General features: G+C 50.6%; 7 protein-coding genes across 7 annotated transcripts; all 7 read left to right on the forward strand.

Annotated features, from left to right (window-relative positions):
- Positions 1-622: 622 nt before the first annotated feature.
- On the forward strand, positions 623-2,049 carry GIQ15_02196 (calcium/proton exchanger; the record flags this gene model as incomplete). Its single annotated transcript, XM_033549613.1, has 3 exons — positions 623-1,003; positions 1,072-1,898; positions 1,953-2,049. 3 exons carry the CDS (start codon positions 623-625, stop codon positions 2,047-2,049), a joined length of 1,305 nt encoding a protein of 434 aa, XP_033406774.1.
- Positions 2,050-3,197: 1,148 nt separating this feature from the next.
- Positions 3,198-4,344, forward strand: GIQ15_02197 (uncharacterized protein; the record flags this gene model as incomplete). Its single annotated transcript, XM_033549614.1, has 3 exons — positions 3,198-3,392; positions 3,468-3,836; positions 3,904-4,344. 3 exons carry the CDS (start codon positions 3,198-3,200, stop codon positions 4,342-4,344), a joined length of 1,005 nt encoding a protein of 334 aa, XP_033406775.1.
- Positions 4,345-6,107: 1,763 nt separating this feature from the next.
- On the forward strand, positions 6,108-8,199 carry GIQ15_02198 (uncharacterized protein; the record flags this gene model as incomplete). Its single annotated transcript, XM_033549615.1, has 7 exons — positions 6,108-6,197; positions 6,271-6,487; positions 6,576-6,850; positions 6,925-7,538; positions 7,614-7,912; positions 7,969-8,076; positions 8,165-8,199. 7 exons carry the CDS (start codon positions 6,108-6,110, stop codon positions 8,197-8,199), a joined length of 1,638 nt encoding a protein of 545 aa, XP_033406776.1.
- Positions 8,200-9,063: 864 nt separating this feature from the next.
- GIQ15_02199 (uncharacterized protein) lies at positions 9,064-9,958 on the forward strand (the record flags this gene model as incomplete). Its single annotated transcript, XM_033549616.1, has 4 exons — positions 9,064-9,247; positions 9,302-9,397; positions 9,452-9,504; positions 9,620-9,958. 4 exons carry the CDS (start codon positions 9,064-9,066, stop codon positions 9,956-9,958), a joined length of 672 nt encoding a protein of 223 aa, XP_033406777.1.
- A 491-nt stretch (positions 9,959-10,449) lies between these two features.
- Positions 10,450-12,201, forward strand: GIQ15_02200 (uncharacterized protein; the record flags this gene model as incomplete). The annotated part of the gene is made up of 1 exon (XM_033549617.1): positions 10,450-12,201. One exon carries the CDS (start codon positions 10,450-10,452, stop codon positions 12,199-12,201), a length of 1,752 nt encoding a protein of 583 aa, XP_033406778.1.
- A 535-nt stretch (positions 12,202-12,736) lies between these two features.
- GIQ15_02201 (extracellular serine carboxypeptidase) lies at positions 12,737-16,599 on the forward strand (the record flags this gene model as incomplete). Its single annotated transcript, XM_033549618.1, has 7 exons — positions 12,737-12,772; positions 12,855-12,994; positions 13,187-13,215; positions 13,320-13,899; positions 13,965-15,534; positions 15,601-16,378; positions 16,454-16,599. The coding sequence occupies 7 exons, from the start codon at positions 12,737-12,739 to the stop codon at positions 16,597-16,599; spliced, it is 3,279 nt and encodes a 1,092-aa protein (XP_033406779.1).
- A 615-nt stretch (positions 16,600-17,214) lies between these two features.
- On the forward strand, positions 17,215-18,642 carry GIQ15_02202 (ribonuclease T2-like protein; the record flags this gene model as incomplete). Its single annotated transcript, XM_033549619.1, has 5 exons — positions 17,215-17,450; positions 17,515-17,809; positions 17,872-18,064; positions 18,129-18,454; positions 18,508-18,642. 5 exons carry the CDS (start codon positions 17,215-17,217, stop codon positions 18,640-18,642), a joined length of 1,185 nt encoding a protein of 394 aa, XP_033406780.1.
- Between the last annotated feature and the right edge of the window lie 310 nt (positions 18,643-18,952).

Genomic DNA, 18,952 nt, shown 5'->3' on the forward strand with positions numbered 1-18,952 from the left:
AGAGCTGGGCAAGATGGAGCAGGAAAAAGAAACCTGCCTATCAGGTCGATACATGCCTGCTCAAGGGGCTGAGGAGTGGCGAGCATGCCAGGTCGCATCTCCGATATCCTTCGACTTCCTCGCTGGGATGAGACGAGTCCGACCTGGTTTTACAGCTTCATGCCGTGCGGGTCAGCGAGATCTCAACCCAAAACACGCCACTGATCAAGCTATAAGGACTTAAGGCCGTCCGTCTTCTTCTTCTCTCGTCTTGCTATCCAACCGCCAAGGTGCACTGCCACGATCGAGACACACCTCCTCATCCTCGTCCTTCCAGCGAGAAGTGTGTACCCTGCCGAGGTAGCTCCCATAACGCTGTAACGAGCTAGAGAAACGGCGGATCGCGGTTCATTATTCATCGATCGTTTGACTTCTCTTGGCTGGGAGATAGTATAGTATGGGTACGTCCCCTTCTGCACCGCCCGATCCGCGCCACATATAGACAGTGAAGACAGAAGTTGAAGTGAACTTGACGTTGTGTTAAGTGTTTGATAAAGTGAGAGAGAGAGTGCTAATAATTGTAGCTCCGACGACTATCAAGTCGCAGTTCCACCGCGTTGGATCATCGTTCTCCTCCCGCGCCATGCCCAACGACGCTGAAGACGTCGGCAACGGGAACGCAGACGAGCGTACGGGCTTGCTGAATGGAAACAGTCGCTACGGCAGCCAGCGCTGGTCTCGTCGCGATGAGAGACTCTGGGTGAGGGCGCCCTTCGAGGTCTGCCACTTGACCTATGCCACGCTGGCGAGCAACTATATCAACGTCCTCCTCGTCTTCGTGCCTCTCGGCCTCCTCTCCGGCTTCCTGCACTGGTCGCCCACGGCCACCTTCGTGCTCAACTTCATCGCCATCATGCCATTGGCGTCCCTGCTGAGCTTTGCGACGGAGGAGCTGGCCGCGACCCTGGGAGAGACGCTCGGAGGACTGCTCAATGCGACCTTTGGAAACGCCGTCGAGCTTATCGTATGTACTCTGAATCTCGATGTAGTTGAACCTCGTTGAAGTGGATGGAGCTAATAGAACATATACAGGTCAGCATCGTTGCTCTGTCCAAGAATGAGATCCGCATCGTGCAGTCCAGCATGTTGGGCAGTGTCCTGTCCAACATCCTCCTCGTTCTCGGCTGTTGCTTCTTCTTCGGTGGTCTGAACTACCACGAGCAGCTGTTCAACAGCACGGCGGCTTCCACCATGTCCTCCATGATGACTGTAGCTTCTGCCTCGCTCATCATCCCATCCACGCTCTATGCCTCCCTCTCCTCCTCCAAGGCAGACTCCAGAGAGAACATCCTCTTCCTCTCCCACGGAACCGCCATTATTCTACTCATCGTGTACATCATGTACCTTTACTTTCAACTAAGCTCCCACTCGGACCTCTTTGAAGGCGCCAGCGAAGAGAGCGGAGAGCTGGGTGAATCAGGTGAAGAGGAAGAACGCACCCTCAACCCGTATGCGGCCTCTGTTCTCCTGCTCATCATCACCCTGCTCGTCGCCGGATGTGCCGAGTATCTCGTTGGAAGCATCGACAGCATCGTCGAAGCAACTAGCATCAGCAGGACCTTTATTGGTCTTATATTAATCCCCATCGTCGGAAACGCTGCAGAACACGTCACCGCCGTCGTAGTCGCATGCAAGAATAAGATGGACCTCGCCATCGGCGTCGCTATTGGAAGCAGTCTGCAGATCGCCCTTTTTGTCACACCTTTCCTGGTCATCCTCGGCTGGATCATGGATAAGGATATGACCCTGCACTTCCAGACCTTTGAGACCGTCGCTTTCTTCCTTTCCGGGCTGGTCGTCACCATCTTGATCCAGGACGGTAAATCAAACTACCTCGAGGGCGGTCTTTGCCTTGGAATGTAAGTTCTCCCCACACACTCTCTCTATAAAGTGACAGAAACTGACCATAATAGGTATATAATCATTGCTCTCGGATTCTATGTCTACCCCGATGACGCAAAGGGTATCGGAGCCGTTGCTGCCCAGCTCGCCAGCCGCTTCTCCCTTTAGTTGACATGTTAACATGGTCTTTCACAGTTTAGCGCACCGTTGGCCGAATCTCTTCAGTCAATGGCTGCCACCAGTAAATTGCAGACCGCTTTTCCCTCTTTGTTGTTTCCTATGCTCTTCTTGCAAAGACACGTTTATCGTAACCGACCAACGGCCATTTGTATTATCCTCGGAATAGTAACGGCCATCTGTTCTCTACAATCTCACTTGACGTGCTCAGTCTTATATGTATCGTGGTGTATCTTCTGTTGCTCAAGGGACGCGCGTTTCTGTTTCTCTTTTTTATATTGGGTGCAACACCTGCAGGCGCTTTCACTTTCAGCCCTGAACTGTGGACATTTTAACACTCTATTATACAGGCTAGAGACCCAATAATATTTAATCACCGCCAAACTATCCAATGGTTGATTTCTTTTCGCTTTCTCCAACAAGCTGAACAGCTGGAGCTCTATGTAAACGATTAGTAATCAGATATAGATCACGTGTCAAGATTACACGTGATATACACACGTGACCACAACCAGCTTCGAGTTGGAATATTGGAGGTCTCTTTATACCTCTTCAAGACAGATAAAGAAAGTCGTAGCTTGAAGATTTATGTCTAACCTATTGATTTGCATACAATTGTCATATATCTCAGATTGTATGTCTGGGCTGCGTTCTGTGAAGACAAAATGATATATCACGTGATATAAGTTTTAACTTGAAGCTATTTTTTTCCATCCAAGTCGAAGGCCAACAACTTCAAGGTCGAATCGAAAGCAGCCGCAGCCATTGGAATCGAGCGGTTGCATTGCTGCCGTCATACGAGAAGGCGGACATACAAACACTCAAGTCGACCCGTCAGCCTGTGACCGTCAACCACCCGCTAAGTCGCCAGCAGGGCGAAGTTAAGAGATTATCACTCAGAAACGAAAAAAATACCACCGATCATGCCTCCCCGAATTCCTATCCTACCGACTCGGTCGACGCTCTCCCTTATCCGCTCCACACAATGCAGTTCCGCAAGCTCGATATCTGCCACTGCACACCCGATCACCGATTCTCTAAACCAGACCACTCGCCAGTTTAGAAGTATAAGTTTACTTGCTCCAAGATGCAATTCTGCTTCGCCATATAGGGCACAGCGCGGAGCTTATTCCTACCGCATGAGCTCTACCTCGTCTGGTGGTAGTGGTAGTGGGAGGAATAATGATGGTGGAAATGTGGAGAAGCCATTGGGCCCGAATCAGGATCAATTGCCGCATGTGAGTGAAGAGGCTGCAGCGACGGCTAAGATTTTGGATAAGAAATGTGGTGAAGTTGGTGGACCTGAGTTGGAGCAAGGGACGCCAGTGGCAGACGTATGGCCCTCGAGTTGCTCGTGGTATTTTCTTATATTTGATTACTTTGCTAACGCTGGTTTGGTTCTGTGTTAGATCCTTAAACGAGACAAGGATGCTCTTAAGAATATGCCAAAGGTTCTACGCGATGAACTTGCTTCGAGCCAGAGTGGAAGCGGCTCTAAACGATCGTTCTCAACCTCCTCCAGGCGCCAGGATGAACAGAAGGAGGTTAAGGATATGTCGTCAACTGATCCTTCGGTCGCCACTGTTGCTAATATGCTTGCGGCATCAAACCGAGGGGAATCCGTTGAAGTTGGACAAGGAATTCCAGAAGGCTTCAAGTTCGAACCGCCGACTCTGCCTCTTCCACCAAATGAGCGTGTCAATCGCCGATACGAGCCATTGGTGGAACAGTTTACCAAGCTAATGATGAAGGATGGCAAGCTGTCTCTTGCTCAGAAGGTTGGTTGGCCTGTCATTTCACTTTTACCTGGTTGGTGTCTGACTTATCTAACCCTGATTTCTATAGCACATGGCCAGAATTCTAGAGCATCTCCGAACCGCTTCTGCGCCACACGTCGACCCATCAAAGCCATTCCTCCCCGGTCCTCCTGCACCACAGCTCCCCCTGAACCCCGTCCTATATCTAACTCTTGCCGTTGACTCGGTTGCTCCCCTTTTCCGAATCCGAATGATAAGGGGTATCACTGGTGGTGGTACAGCACTTCCTATCCCAAACCCATTGGCTCAACGCCAACGTCGTCGAGAGGCAATCTCATGGATCCTTGAAGCTGCCGACAAGCGACGTGACAACAAACTTTCTCTCCGCGTGGCAAACGAAATTATCTCAATCGCCGAGGGAAAGAGCAGTGTCTGGCTTAAGCGTGCAGCAATCCATAAGCAGGCAGCGATGTCCCGTGCAAACATCCGCAGGTCGAATCAGAGACAGAAGATCAAGAGGTCGCTTTAATCCATCCCAGGTAAGCGGAATGACATATCAGGAGAGGGGAAAAGTCTTGTTACTCTTTCTTTTTCTAGTGGGGGGTTAACTGGCATTGAGTGTGTAACATATTCCAGCTGCAGCCGAACTTTTTCTCTTGTATAACTAGCTTTTTTTTATGTACCTTAACCCCCTTGGAATTATATATGTAATCTGAGCTTTCGGGGCCGTCCTCTCCATTTGTGGTAGCCATTGGCGCCCTCCACCGGCCTATAGACCAGTTCAGCCAGTTCTCGAACCACTAGGGTCTGATTCCAGTTGAAGATTCTACTCCGTATGCCGAGTCGAACCTCCTTATCAGTGACATCATATAAGAAAGTGTAAATATATGCAAACCTGACAATTGTAACAAGTATAAGTTCAAGGTGATGTGAAATGGTCGGAGTGGTGAGATGTTGATTGTTGACCCAAAGCGGAAATGTTAACGTTGGCAGCTTTCTTACTACAACATCACCACAACCTCGTCTCTCCCACCATCCATTTCACTTCCTTCCAGCCACCTTGGTCTATATATTTTACTTTCCAGCAGATATTAGCCAAGCTGGTATTCGCCTAACCAGCCATGGCCAGCAAACAGGCATTCAGGCATCCTTGTTGGACTCTGATGGGGTGAATACGGACCATATGGCTAAATGTTTCTAGCAGCGGGAGAGCGACTTCGCACCAAGAGGCTTGGAGCTTCTTTTTTAGCACGTCTTGCGGCATCGTGCAGGTGAGTTAATATCGACGTATCGCCTTCGGGAAACTCGTTTGCCAACCTGATCCCCAGATCCCAGTCCTTATGCAAAATTGGCGTTCTCCAAGACTGCATACTCGGCCGTGAATGGCGCATTTTCCTCTCGACCTTCCAGACTGGGGGGAAGAGGCAGCCTGCAGAGAACCTGTTTGCAAGGCCGATGGCTCTCATAGATTACCGATATTCGACCTTGCGATCAAACTTCGTCCGAACGAAGTCTCGTATTTCGATGTTACATGCAATCTTCCTCTAAATCCCATCATGCACCTTGCGGGGGACGACTACGCCTGAGTGCAGCAAACCGCCAGGACGTACGGAGTAGCCACCACGCGGGCTCCGATAGGCGACCAGAAGGCGTTATCAGTTGCTCCCTCCCGCCCGTGGGGAGTGATTGGGCGGGCTTGTGCCGAAAATCAATGCCATTTAACTATCGAACAATTTAACGTTACACTGGCGCGACTGGCGGTCGCGTTGGGAGGCATTCTGTATGCTCGTTTGTTCACCGAACCGCCTGCACAGAGACGAGATGCCTGAGATCTGCAGGCAAGTCTCCGAGTCACATCATGCAGCCTAACAACACCATGGCGAGGAAAATTTCAACATACCTGCCTGAGATGGCCGACGGAAGAGGTCGGCTCCTACAGACCGTCCCCTCATTCTGCATTCTGTTAATCTGGGGATAAACACCCAATTTTTCGCAGGGGTACCTGGATTAGGATCTCTGCAACCCCATAACACGCGAGCGGGGCCTTCGTATGCCATCTCACCAGTAGCAAGGGTACCGACATTACAGCTCCGTTGGTAACCTGGCTGGCGGCATGAGTCTTGCCTAGGCTGTGAAGCGTCAAAAATATACGACGAGAAGCCGGGTATTAATGACGAAATAGTATTTCTATTAGAAGGGCAGGGAAACCCACCTGGTTTCCTTCGATCGTTCTTCTGTGGTGCAGATTGCCTCGTGGAACTACAGATCACATTTTTCCTCCCCCATAGCACCATGGTCAAGCTCGCGGCCTGTCTGTTGCTGCTTGCAGCTGCAGTACAAGCAAAACTCCCAGTCACTCCAATCAGCCAGCTCCGTGCCCAGGTATCTTGACACCAACTGCATTACCTTCCCCAGTCCTATTCAAAAAGCACCCAACATGGCTAACAATCACTAGGCCCTTCGTAACAACGAACTTGCTGCACGTAGCGATGATCTGAATGCTCAGTATCCAGCTTATCAAATTCAGATTCCCATCGACCATTTCCCAAAGAGCAGCAGATATGAACCTCACTCCACGGATAAGTTCAACCTGCGATACTGGTTCGATGCTAGCCATTACAAGCAAGGTGGCCCCGTGATCATTTTGCATGGTGGAGAGACCGACGGCGCAGGTTCGTGATGCTATAGCGGCCATCTTTGATGCCGCGGTTGCTAGATATCCAATTCCCAGGAAGAGTGCTTACGAGAATGCTGCTATAGGCCGTCTTCCATTCCTCCAAAAGGGTATGCTTGCTCAGCTTGCACAGGCTACCAATGGTATTGGTGTTGTTATGGAGCACCGATACTATGGAGCATCGCTTCCAACCAAGGATTTCTCTAACAAGAGCTTGCGATTCCTGACGACCGAACAGGCGCTTGCTGATACCGCTTACTTCTCGAAGAACATCAAGTTCCCTGGTCTTGAGAAGTACAACCTGACTGCCCCTGGTACCGCACATATCTTGTACGGTGGTTCATACGCTGGTGGACAAGTTGTAAGTTAGCCTTATTAATTATCGCCTTACCTTATGTGCTGCACCGGCGTCCTCATACTAACAATGTCAATTAGGCCTTCCTCCGTACTCAATACCCCGATATCTTCTGGGGAGCCATTTCTTCCTCTGGTGTTACCAAGGCCATCTATGAATACTGGCAATACTTTGAGCCCATCCGTGAACATGCTCCACAAGACTGTGTTCATGTTACTCAAAACTTTGTCGATATTGTCGACAACATCATCCTCCGTGGCAAGAACGCCAACACGACCAAGGAGCTGAAGGATTTGTTTGGCCTAGGCCGTCTCCGCGACGCTGACTTTGCCAACACCCTTTCATCCGGTATCACTGGCTGGCAGTCAACCAACTGGGACCCAGCTATCAGCGGTAAGAGCTTCTACAAGTACTGCGCTGATATCACCAGCGACCGCTACCTCTACCCAGCGACTGAGGCACAGAAGGCTTCTGCCAAGCGTATCATCGAAGCCGGTGGACACGGTCGTGAATCACCCGAAATTCTGCCTCAGCTGCTTAACTTCGTTGGATGGCTCAACAAGAACACCGTGGCCGAGTGTACTGAGAAGGGCCAGACTGTTGAGGAGTGCTTCAACTCTTATGACGAGAACTTCTACCAGCAGGATAGCGCTGACCAGAGCTGGCGAGCATGGCCCTGGCAATTCTGCAACGAGTGAGTATTCTCCGCCAGGTTTTGTATGAGTAAACTGAACGAGAATGTGTGTGTTAACCGTGTTATTTTTTTCAGATGGGGATACCTACAAACTGGAAGCGGTACCCCTAAGAACATCCGCCCCGTCGTCTCCCGCTTGATCGATCTACCATACACCTCCAACATCTGCAAGCAATCCTTTGGCATCACCAAGCCATCCAACGTCGATCTTGTCAACAAGTATGGCTCTCTCGACATCGAATATGAACGCCTTGCACTTATCGATGGAGAGGCCGACCCATGGAAGGAGGCCGGTGTTCACGCTTCCGCTGCTAGAAAGCGAAGCACATCTACCAACAAGCCATATATCCTGATCGCCGACGCCGTCCACCACTGTAAGTGAATCTCCGAATCTATGAATCTCTTTCAGCTTACTCACTCTGTATGCTAGGGGATGAAAACGGACTCCTGCCAAACGAGACCACCGCCGAGCTCCCACCACAGAGAATCAAGGAGGTCCAGGCCGAGGAAGTTCGCTTCGTTAAGGAATGGATGAAGGGTAAGCGATTCTTCCCATTATCCCCTCTTTCGATCTAGAAAGTTCAAACTTTAGCCGTGACCTCATGCTAACATGTTCTCCCCCGCAGATTGGAAGCGCAAGCACTTCCACCATGGCGTCTAGTGGAGGGGATGTACCCTGTAACATTTAGAATATATATGTTTTGGTCATCAGACTTCCTGCAATATGGGTACATCGTTGATGAATACACCATGTCTGGCTCTTTCGTATCGTCTGTAGTAAATTATGCCTCAGTATAGCTGCGACATCGTATCTCATGGATCTCATGGACAGCGGCACCTGATATGAATATCACATGGAGTACGTACTCCGTACCGTTGGACCTCACCAAATTACCTGATCCGGTATAGCGTTCCAGGTCGGGAGCGGCCCCCGCCGCTTTAACCTTGTTTTTGACTCTTTTCCATCCAGGAAATATGTTAGATATGTTATATTCATATATGGGATATTGGTAGGGCAGGAGAATGGAGACAGGATATTGTTTGAGCGCAGTAGCCTTTGAAACCATCCCCCAGAGTCAAATGGATATCCAGATTCATCTAGTATGAGAACATAGCTGCTTTTATAAGGCATCCCAACCTCAAATACAGCTTCAAGTTGTTCAATGCCTCCAAGGGGCGTAGCAGTTGCAGCAACCGCTAGCCCAACATGGAGTTCCACTGTCACAAAAGGGAATACGTTACTTGATAGCTACGAGACATCCGTGGCATCATGTCGTCCCCTCTCCGTGCGTTAGCCCGAGGCTCGATGTTGGTCGGTAAACATGGTCAACGCTACGTTTTGCTCGATCCGCTCATTCAGCGCAAAGGAAAACTGTGCAATGTCTGGAGCGCTGCAAAGCAGGGTGACCCGATGCACCAGTTCGTCCTCAAGCAACCGGACGATGAAGATGGCCCCGGGTAGCCCGATTTCACCAAGGAGATGGAAATGCAGAAGCTGTTGTATAAATCTGGTTATATCCGTCAGATGGTGGATGTCATCCCGCCTCCTTCTGATACCGAGCCTCCAATTATGGTTCTTGAGGCGTTTGAGAAGTCACTGTGGACTGCACGGTTACGGCGTCCCTTTTCTTTGGGGGAGATTCGATCTGTTATGAGATCTATCGCGATTGGACTGAGTACTATACATCACAATAATGTTGTGTATACGGGTTTGTCTCCAAGAGCAGGTCTTAGGATATCAACGGACGCTAACTACGTGACAGACTTGAAGATGGAGAACGTCCTAGTCAGTGGGTTCAACAATGAGACTGCAGGCTCCGGCGAACATCTGGTGACGAAGATCGCCGATCTTGGGATGGGTATGTTGTTTCAATATGCCTTGCCGCCGCGAATACTCGACTGATTGGGACCAGTACGGCCGCCCTCCAAGGGCTCCATATCCGCACTCACATATCGTAGCCCTGAGGTGTATTTCAACAAACCCTGGACAACTGCAACAGATATATGGTCTTGGGCATAGTTGTAGGCCATTCCATACCCATGACGCTCTCGTGGTGAACTAAATTAACGCATCTATGCAGTACCTACACCTGCTTCAAGCCCATGCCTATTTTGAGGAACCTGGAATGTTTGACTCCTTGAAGGTCGAAGGGACGTTGACAGACAAGGAGAATACTATCCGGGCGGTTATGGCGCAAGAGTTCGACCTTCACGCGATCGACTATTACAACTCGGACCCAGATACGCGACAGCTGTTGCCACCAAAGGATGAGACGAGGACCGAGCTTGATCATTGGGTGGTAAAGCTCATCGATAAGGATATCCCGGAAAAGGATCTTGAGACAGTGCATGTCGCGCTCAATCCTGTTCCGGAGCTACGCCCCAGTGCACTTCAGCTTCTGGAGTATGGATATATTTAGGGCGAAGAAGAGATAGTGATTGTCAAACCCCTATTACATTGATGGAGCTCATGACTGACTCTTGTAACTTGACTTTCCACATTACTCCAACATCTTGCTAGTTTAGTTCTTGATTAGATAGATAACGTTAGTATTACCACTGATATCAGTGTTTTGTTGATGTTATTTATGGATGGATGGCCAAGGGCTTGGTGTAGAACGAACCTACCGCAGCACTGTTGGCTTGAACACTGCCAGCACAGCACAGCCTCTAATGTCCAGTAACATTAGTAGTTAAGCGATAGAATTAAAAAGGACTTAGTCTAATTAGCTGGTTCAAGGCAGACTAAAGTCGAGGGCAAGACATAGGCAATTTTGCGGCTGAGTCTCCCTCTGTAGCTGGCTCGTGTGAGCTTCAAATAGCTGGCCGAAAGATTTGCTGAGTAGAATATCGGCGTAAAGACATTGCTCGATTATTTCACTCTCTGAAGCTGCAGTTGAATCTACTCATCATGATAATTAAAGTGATTAATGCGGTCAAAACCGCCCTTGCGCCTAAAAACATCCCGTTTTGCATGGTCAATGAAGCTGCGTTGAAGTACTACAATGTTCCCCGAGCTATCCTGGTATGTCGGCTCCCAAGAGCAATACGGAGTTTTCAGATGCTTACAGTAGAACCTAAGGCTATCGAAATTTGTGTTCCGGAATGTCACATTGCGACGGCAGCATCGCAGCTTGCTCTATATGCTGATGTCTTTCGATCGCATCCATGGCCAGACGAATCAAACTCCACCCCAGACTACCTAAAACCCTACCGCCGATTCCAGGCTTTTATTGAAGGTCAATCCTTCGATGTGATAGTTCTCCCGGACACGTTTTACCATCTGGAACCGCTTCGCAGCAACATTGTTCGTATTCGTGGCTATACTCCAGACCAGATCAGGTTCAGCCGGCAGCTCGATTTTTCGAAAGATTTGAATGCTCTTTCGGCTATCCCTGTGCCCCGCCTGGCGACTCTCCTCCAAGGGGTAGCTCAGAGATACCTTGAATCAAAAGAGTCTACCATAGCAGCATGTGTAGAGGAGTTGGTGGACGGCATGAACTTGGATGAAGCCTGGTGTCTGGACCACCTTGATACCACGAAAACTAAGGCGATGGAATGCATCCTCAACCGTATAGCAACCAAAGCATCACGTATACCCGAGTCTCAGCCTGGGAATATCACCCGCTTCGTCGAAACGGAAGCGGAAGCACGAACGCTGTGCATGATTCCGGGGTATAATGAACTCAGCTGGAGCCGAGAACAGCAGACTCAACCAACGGAAAAGCAGGACTCCGACCTACCTCCAGCGTCAAGTTGGCTTCAATCAGCGGTTATCTTCCTCAATAGGGTGACGGTGAACCTCAAATCTGCAGTATTCCACCAGCCGCCCTCACATCCGGTTAAATTTCAATATATATCAGACCTCCACCTGGAGGATGGCCAGCGTTATGAAACGTTTGTTGTCCCAAGAACGGCGCCTTACCTGATCCTAGCAGGAGACATCGGATGCTTCTGCAACTACAAAGAATATGTTGCCTTCCTTGCCATACAATGCAGCCAGTTTGACCATGTTTTCCTGGTTCTGGGTAACCACGAGTTCTACTGGATCACCCACAAAGACGGGCTTCAGGCAGCAAAATCACTTGAAGATGAGCCACAGCTGGCCGGCAAACTCACTCTTCTGAATAGGAATCGAGTCGACATCAACAGAAGAGTGACTATTTTGGGTTGTACCATGTGGTCTCACATACCCGAAGACTCTAAGCTGTGGGTTAGAATGAAGGTATCAGACTGCAGCATAATCAAGGAATGGACCGTTGAGGCCCATAACACAGAACACAATCAAGACGTCCAGTGGCTGCAAAAGGAGCTCCATAATATCTCACTCGAAAAAGAGAAGCGCGATGTCATCGTTGTCACGCACCACGCCCCGAGTTTTATAAAAACCGCCGACCCAAGGCGTACATCGCAACCTTGGGGGACTGCATTTTGCTCAGACCTGGTTGAGTCTCAGGTCAGGTCCTGGCAGGGTTCCAAAGCCATTCGCCGCTGGATCTTTGGGCATACACACTGGAATACAGCATATAGGTACCGTGGCATGACTATAAGCAGCAACCAGTTTAAATATGACCCTAAGCGAGTTCAAGAGCCGGGGTTCTTTCGTTTCTGGGTCACTCCACTTGGGGAGCACTTTGATGTCACGAAAACTGCTGAAATATAATCCGCAATGCAGTTATCATCCAAGTCAGAATCCATCAGCTTCAGGCACCTAGACGTTCGCCTTCCCTCGACAAGAACCACTCTCGTAGTCTCCTATCAAATTTGAAAGAGTGATATGCCTTAATATATACCGCCGTAGGATATTGAGACGCCCAAGACACATCTCCCATCTCATCTAAACGTCGTCGATGAAGCTGAACCCGGTTTACTCGCATAAATGGATGTCATGGGAGAACCGCGTCGCTATGCATCTTATGCAGAGTGATTTGAACCCATGACCTGCGAGCCGTTCGGGATCCTGCATGACATCGTCGTCGCTTCGATCTCCGCAAACCTGTAAACTCCGTATATCAAATCGACCAACATCCCGGCCTGCAAGGAGCGTGATGTGGAGGAAGATCCAATTGCATGTACAAGGCTTACCACGAGGCTGGGTTCGTAACTTCGTAAGCTCCCTCCGGTTTTGCTTTTTCCTATATCAAAAAATTGGTCGTTCAGGAGTTGATATTTTCCACCACAGCCTCATTCTGCTATCGATGTTGTCTTGGTATCGATATCAACGGGCGAGACAGGTAGGCGTAACTAGTAAGATACTCCGTAAGAGATAAAGCACTCCATAGTGTGTAGCACTGCTGTATCACATTAAAATGATAGGAGATGGCAGCTCCCTGCAAAGATCGACCGGACAGCTTCATCTCAACTTCCGCAGCCACCGACTCGCCCGCTCCATCGCTCAAGTCTATCGCTTCATCTGACGCAGCGGCAACGAAGCCTACGACTTGGCGAGAAGACTCGTGAGTTGTGCTATCCACAGAGGAAGACCACCGCGCGACCCCAAAGCTTGCATATTGGCAACCGGTCCAACCGCCGCAAGACAAAAGTCACTCCCAGGCGATTTATCCACAGCTCTTCCACACACACCCCAGCAGGACGTCCCGCGGAAAACCACCTATTGGGCCAGCGAGACGAATGACGCCGTGGTCTAGGATCTATCGCCAGCCCGAAGTAGGACCTGGTCGGTCAGGCTGACTCTGTTGGATTCGATTCGTCTGAAACCCGTCGCCCTTTACCCGCATCGACGCCGATTACCGGGTTGGGGCTATTTATAAATATTCACAGTCAATGATATACGCTCGAGTCCGCCCGCAGGTGACTGGAAAGAATCTTCAAAGCTGCCCACCCTGGCTCAAAGAAGTCCCGGCCGGAGTTTCGAGCTCGTTGAATTCAACCGCGCTGCCAACGGGCCCTCGTCACCACCATCCTCGCCGTCTGGCCCGTCTCCCTTGCGCGCAGAGTCACGTCGACGAATACACCCCGGGAGGAAAAAAGGTCCCACTGCATTTGCATGGCTGTTTGGGTGGGGGGGAAGGAGGGGTCACCAGAATCCTATTCACAGCCAGAGCGATAGGCGAGATAGCCATAAAGAGAGTCGACAAAGGAACAGGCACGGCGCCAGATCAAAGCGGACGAGAAGTGCCGAACAGGCGAACATCGACGGAGGAGAAGAAGAGAAGCAAGACAATAACAGCAGCTATTTTGGAGAGGGAGGCCTACGGCAGCAGTTATACAAGCTTGGTCGTGGATCGCTAGCTCGTCTAGCTACAGAGGAAGAGACCATGAAGTTCTCTCATAGCATCCAGTTTAACTCCGTTCCGGACTGGAGTGACAGTTATATTGCATACAGCAATTTGAAAAAGCTGTAAGTGACAGGCTCGCATGTTGGTGAAACGATATATATGGTATACTAAGTTTTACGTTATACAGAATATACACGCTTGAAAAGCAGGTGAACCACCCGGAAGGCCACGAGAATGGAGAAGTCGAATCTGCTCCCCTCCTCGATAGGACTCTCGACACGGACGCCATCTTCCGTCGTGCGTTGGACGGGGAGCTGGAGAAGATATGTTCGTTCTACCGCTCCAAGGAGGCAGACCTGTATCGGGAGGTGGAGGAAATAAAAAAGGAGATGGAATCCTTTGCCGAAGACAGTATCGGGATCAACATGGACCCAATTGCTCAGTCCCATGTCAAATCACGAACGCTCAGCTTTGGAGGCAGAAACCGGCGCAGCGAGACGACACGCCACGCCACCCTTGCCCACCACCGATCAAGCACGATCAGTGAACCATCTGGGCCCGATGGTGAAGGTGAAGCTGACAGTGATGACTCGGAGGATAACATGGACATGGCCGAGTTCCCACAGCGAAGGATAAGGAGGCACTCGACCTCGTCTAGGGACTGGACAAAGGACCCACGGCCGCAGGGAGAGGACCTGATGAACAGCGAGCTGAATGAATCGAGACTTTGGGGGATTGCGCACGACCCAGAGCACTCGGCATTGTATGGAATCGGCGTGTCGTTGAAGAAACGTGTCATCGGCATATATGTGTCGTTGTGTGAGCTCAAGTCGTTTATCCAGCTTAACCGCACCGGATTCTCGAAGGCGTTGAAGAAGTATGACAAGACTCTCGACCGAAGCTTGAGGAGAGGGTACATGAATTCCACTGTCCTGGTGGCCTTGCCATTTACAGATCCAACCATCCTCCAGCTAGACAACACGATTGTTAGCGTTGAGAGACTGTACGCTGGCTTCGTTACAGATGGAGATCTGGCACTATCTAGACGAGAGCTTCGTCTCCATCTACGTGAACATGTTGTCTGGGAACGCAACACGGTATGGAGAGAGATGATCGGTATAGAAAGGAAAGCACAGGCTGCGAATATGGGAATACGCAGGACGCTTCTTGGAGGAGAGCAGGATATGGAAACAGCTCAACGACAAGGCGACGAGCAGGAGGCGGGTATAAAGGAATTCATCACGCCCGTAGGACGATGTCCCGTCCCTTCGTGGCTGTTGTCGTCGACGTTCGCGACCCTGGTTGTGATCCTCGTCATATTCGGCGTGATGCTGGTGGTGCCGACCATGAAGAAGCCGGAGCAGCAGAATTGCCTGGCCATGCTTGTGTTTGTCAGTTTACTCTGGGCTACGGAAGTTATACCGCTCTTCGTCACATCGATCCTTGTGCCGTTTCTCACTGTTACGTTGGGAATCATGCGGTCGGAGGAAGACCATGTCAGATTGGGTGCAAAAGCAGCTACGGCCGCGGTCTTTGCAGCCATGTGGACGCCGGTTATCATGCTTTTGCTCGGAGGGTTTACTATTGCGGCCGCCCTCTCGAAGCATGATATCGCGCGCAGGATGGCTACATTTGTGTTGAGCAAGGCCGGTACCAGACCGAGAACCGTACTGCTCACCAACATGTTTGTTGGTATGGTGCTGAGTATGTGGATTAGCAACGTTGCTGCCCCCGTGCTCTGCTTTTCTATCATTCAGGTAAATCATCTAGTCTATTCCTATAACTGTCTGAATCACCCACTAATCGTTCAATCTTTCATCTAGCCAATGCTTCGAAATCTACCGACTGATTCTCGATTCTCCAAAGCCCTCATCCTAGGCATTGCCCTGGCTTCTAACATCGGAGGTGCTGCATCGCCAATCGCATCACCGCAGAACATCATCGCATTGCAGAACATGGACCCTCCCATCAGCTGGGGAACGTGGTTCTTCATCGCACTGCCAGTCTGCATCCTCGCGATCCTAGCTATCTGGGTCCTCCTCCTGGTCACATTCAAACCAGGCCGGGGGACAACCATCGTCCCAATTCGAGCCGTTAAAGATAAGTTTACCGGTATCCAATGGTTTATCACCTTCGTCACGATGGGCACCATCTGTCTATGGTGTGTTAGCCATCAGCTTGAAAATACATTCGGAGACATGGGCGTCATCGCCATCCTCCCGCTGGTACTCTTCTTCGGCACTGGCATCTTAACGAAAGAAGACTTCAACAACTTCCTCTGGACGATCATCATCCTGGCGTCCGGTGGACTCTGCCTGGGGAAAGCAGTCACTTCCTCAGGCCTACTGCACACAATTGCCCGCTCGATAACGAGCAGCGTTGCCGGACTCAGCCTGTACGGCGTGCTCTTTGTCTTTGCGGCGTTGATTCTGGTGGTGGCGACTTTCATCTCACATACGGTGGCGGCGTTGATTCTGCTCCCCTTGGTCAGAGAGGTGGGTATGGGTATGGACGAGCCACATCCTAATCTATTAGTGATGGGCAGTGCACTGATGTGCTCCGTGGCTATGGGCCTGCCGACCAGCGGCTTCCCCAATATGAGTAAGTCCGCGCTTCAGTGCTTGTTTTTCGTGCTTGTTTGTTACCTGTCCATGCTAACCACTTTATGTCGTATAGCTGCCATCATGATGGAAGTACCCGAGACCGGCCAGCGATATCTTCGTGTCCGCCACTTCATCACACGAGGCGTTCCTGCAAGCATTCTGTCTTTCGGCCTTGTTGTAACCCTTGGATACGGACTGATGGTCGTTGCGGGGTTGTAGCCTCTTATTTGTCCCTCTCTTTCTAATATGGAGTACGCATCCCTAGCTTCTACAGGGGGTTCCCATATTTTTTCTTTTCATATCTTCCCATATGGAGTATTTTCCCTGCATTTTCCAGCCTGTACTTGTACACAGCGGGCGAGAAATATATAGAGTGTTAGATGCATGACTGGCCTGCAAGGGTCCCTGCCAGATCATTGGCCCTCGAGCCAGTTACTTTCCTCCCCTTCGCTAACTATGTAATCTCTCTCTCCATACAAAGTCCTTCCATACGCAAAAGCACGAAGCTCCAGCTTCACGTGACTAGATCAGCGCCGGGCAAGTCCGCCCCCTTTGGCCCTGGTAGAGTGTTAAAAAGAAACACATGCGGCTGGCACTGGCTGGCGAAGACAGTTGCGGGCGTCGTATGCATCTGTGGCCGTGGAGTTCATGCTTTCGTGTCGCTAGGGACGGGAGGTTGTCGGAGGAGGCTTTTGGCGGCCATGGATCAGCAGAGCATCAGCTGTATCACGGCCGATCGATATATATAAGAAGCAGCTCCCGTCGCCAGCTAACGTATACCATCGCCTTATCTACCATACTTTTATATACGGGTACTTCTAACATTACGACGCCATGCTGTCATCTACCTCTGTGGTCGCCGGTGCCCTGCTCGCGGCATCGCAGCTCTCCGGCGTCTACGCTGACGGCTTCTCCTGTCCTCCCGGCGGCGAGGTTAGCTGTCACAACTCGGGCCCTGTCCAGGATACTTGCTGCTTCAACTCGCCCGGCGGTCTTATTGCCCTTACTCAGTTCTGGGATGCTGATCCAGCCACCGGCCCCGAGGACTCGTGGACCATCCACGGCCTCTGGTGAGTGATGTTCCTCTGTACAGAGTATTGAGTAGAGTCAAGGCTGATACGGGGCGAACTGTAGGCCGGATAACTGCGATGGCACCTACGAGCAATTCTGCGATATGGGCCGTGAATACACCAACATCACCGATATCCTCAAGGCCCAGAACCGAAATGACGTCCTCGACTACATGAACATGTACTTCAAGGACTACAAGGGCAACGACGAGAGCTTCTGGGAGCACGAATGGAACAAGCACGGTACTTGCATGAGCACCTTCGAGCCATCCTGCTACATGGACTACATGCCCCAGGAGGAAGTTGGTGATTACTTCGCCAAGATCGTTGAATTGTTCAAGGGATTGAACACCTACAAGGTCCGTCTCTGTGTTCTGCTGTTGTTTAAGACAGGACCATTGTCTAATCTTTTCGCTATCAGGCTCTCGCCGATGCTGGCATCACTCCTAGCAATGACAAGACCTACGACCTCAGTGCCATGGAGGCTGCTATCAAGGCTTCCTTCGGCATGGAGATCACCCTGAACTGCAGGAACGGTGCCCTTAACGAAGCCTGGTACTTCTACAACGTCCGTGGCTCGGCCCAGACTGGAGAGTACATCCCTACCCTCCCAGGTAAGCTCTCATCGCCATCATCCAATACCCATTGCGTGTATGCATGTTTAACCAATCCCTACAGGCGGCACTCCCTCCACCTGCCCCAAGACTGGAATCAAATATGTCCCCAAGAGCGGCGGTTCCACCCCACCACCCACCACCAGCTCTCCCAGCGGCCCAGCTCCTACTGGAATCTTCGCCGGTAAGGGCTACCTCGTTGTCACTACTCGAGACAGCCAGGACGGATGCCTCATCAGCTCTGGAAACTGGTACACCACCGGAACCTGTGCCACGTACACCGCTGCCGCCTCCGGCTCTGGCTTCACCTTGACGTCCAGCAAGGGAGTCTGTGGCATGTATAACGGACAGTTCAAGTGTGGCTCCGGCGTTGCTGCCACCGTCTTCGGAGTAAGTCTTCCAGATTCTCAAGTATAAGAGTAACCTGACTAACCGTTTCCCAGTCTTCGAGCGGAAAGCTCTCTGCTAGCGGCAAGGATACCTTCTACGCCGACAAGGTCCCCAGTGGCACCACTCAAGTTCCTATCTACACTTCTCCTCACTCTGTCCCACTCACTGTTTCCTGGCAGGCGGTTTAAGAATGCCTCTGCTAGATGCTAGATGCTAGATGCGCTAGATGCGCTAGATGCAATAGATACGATGAATGAATGAACATGATATACATGATCTTGCACATACATATACAGTAGACGTATAGTAGATATAGTAGACGTATAGTAGATGTATAGTAGATATAGTAGACGTATAGTAGATGTATAGTGGTTATGCAGAGTAATGCGTCACGTGATGTTCCCTTTTGGACGCACAAGTCAGCATAAGTTCTGCTTACCAACAAAGTTCTAAGTCACGCGCTACTCCATATCCGGCCTAGCGTGGTTAAAGGTAGGG

Source organism: Arthroderma uncinatum (genome assembly GCF_011692745.1).
Source record: "Arthroderma uncinatum strain CBS 119779 chromosome Unknown scaffold2, whole genome shotgun sequence".
NCBI lineage: Eukaryota > Fungi > Ascomycota > Eurotiomycetes > Onygenales > Arthrodermataceae > Arthroderma > Arthroderma uncinatum.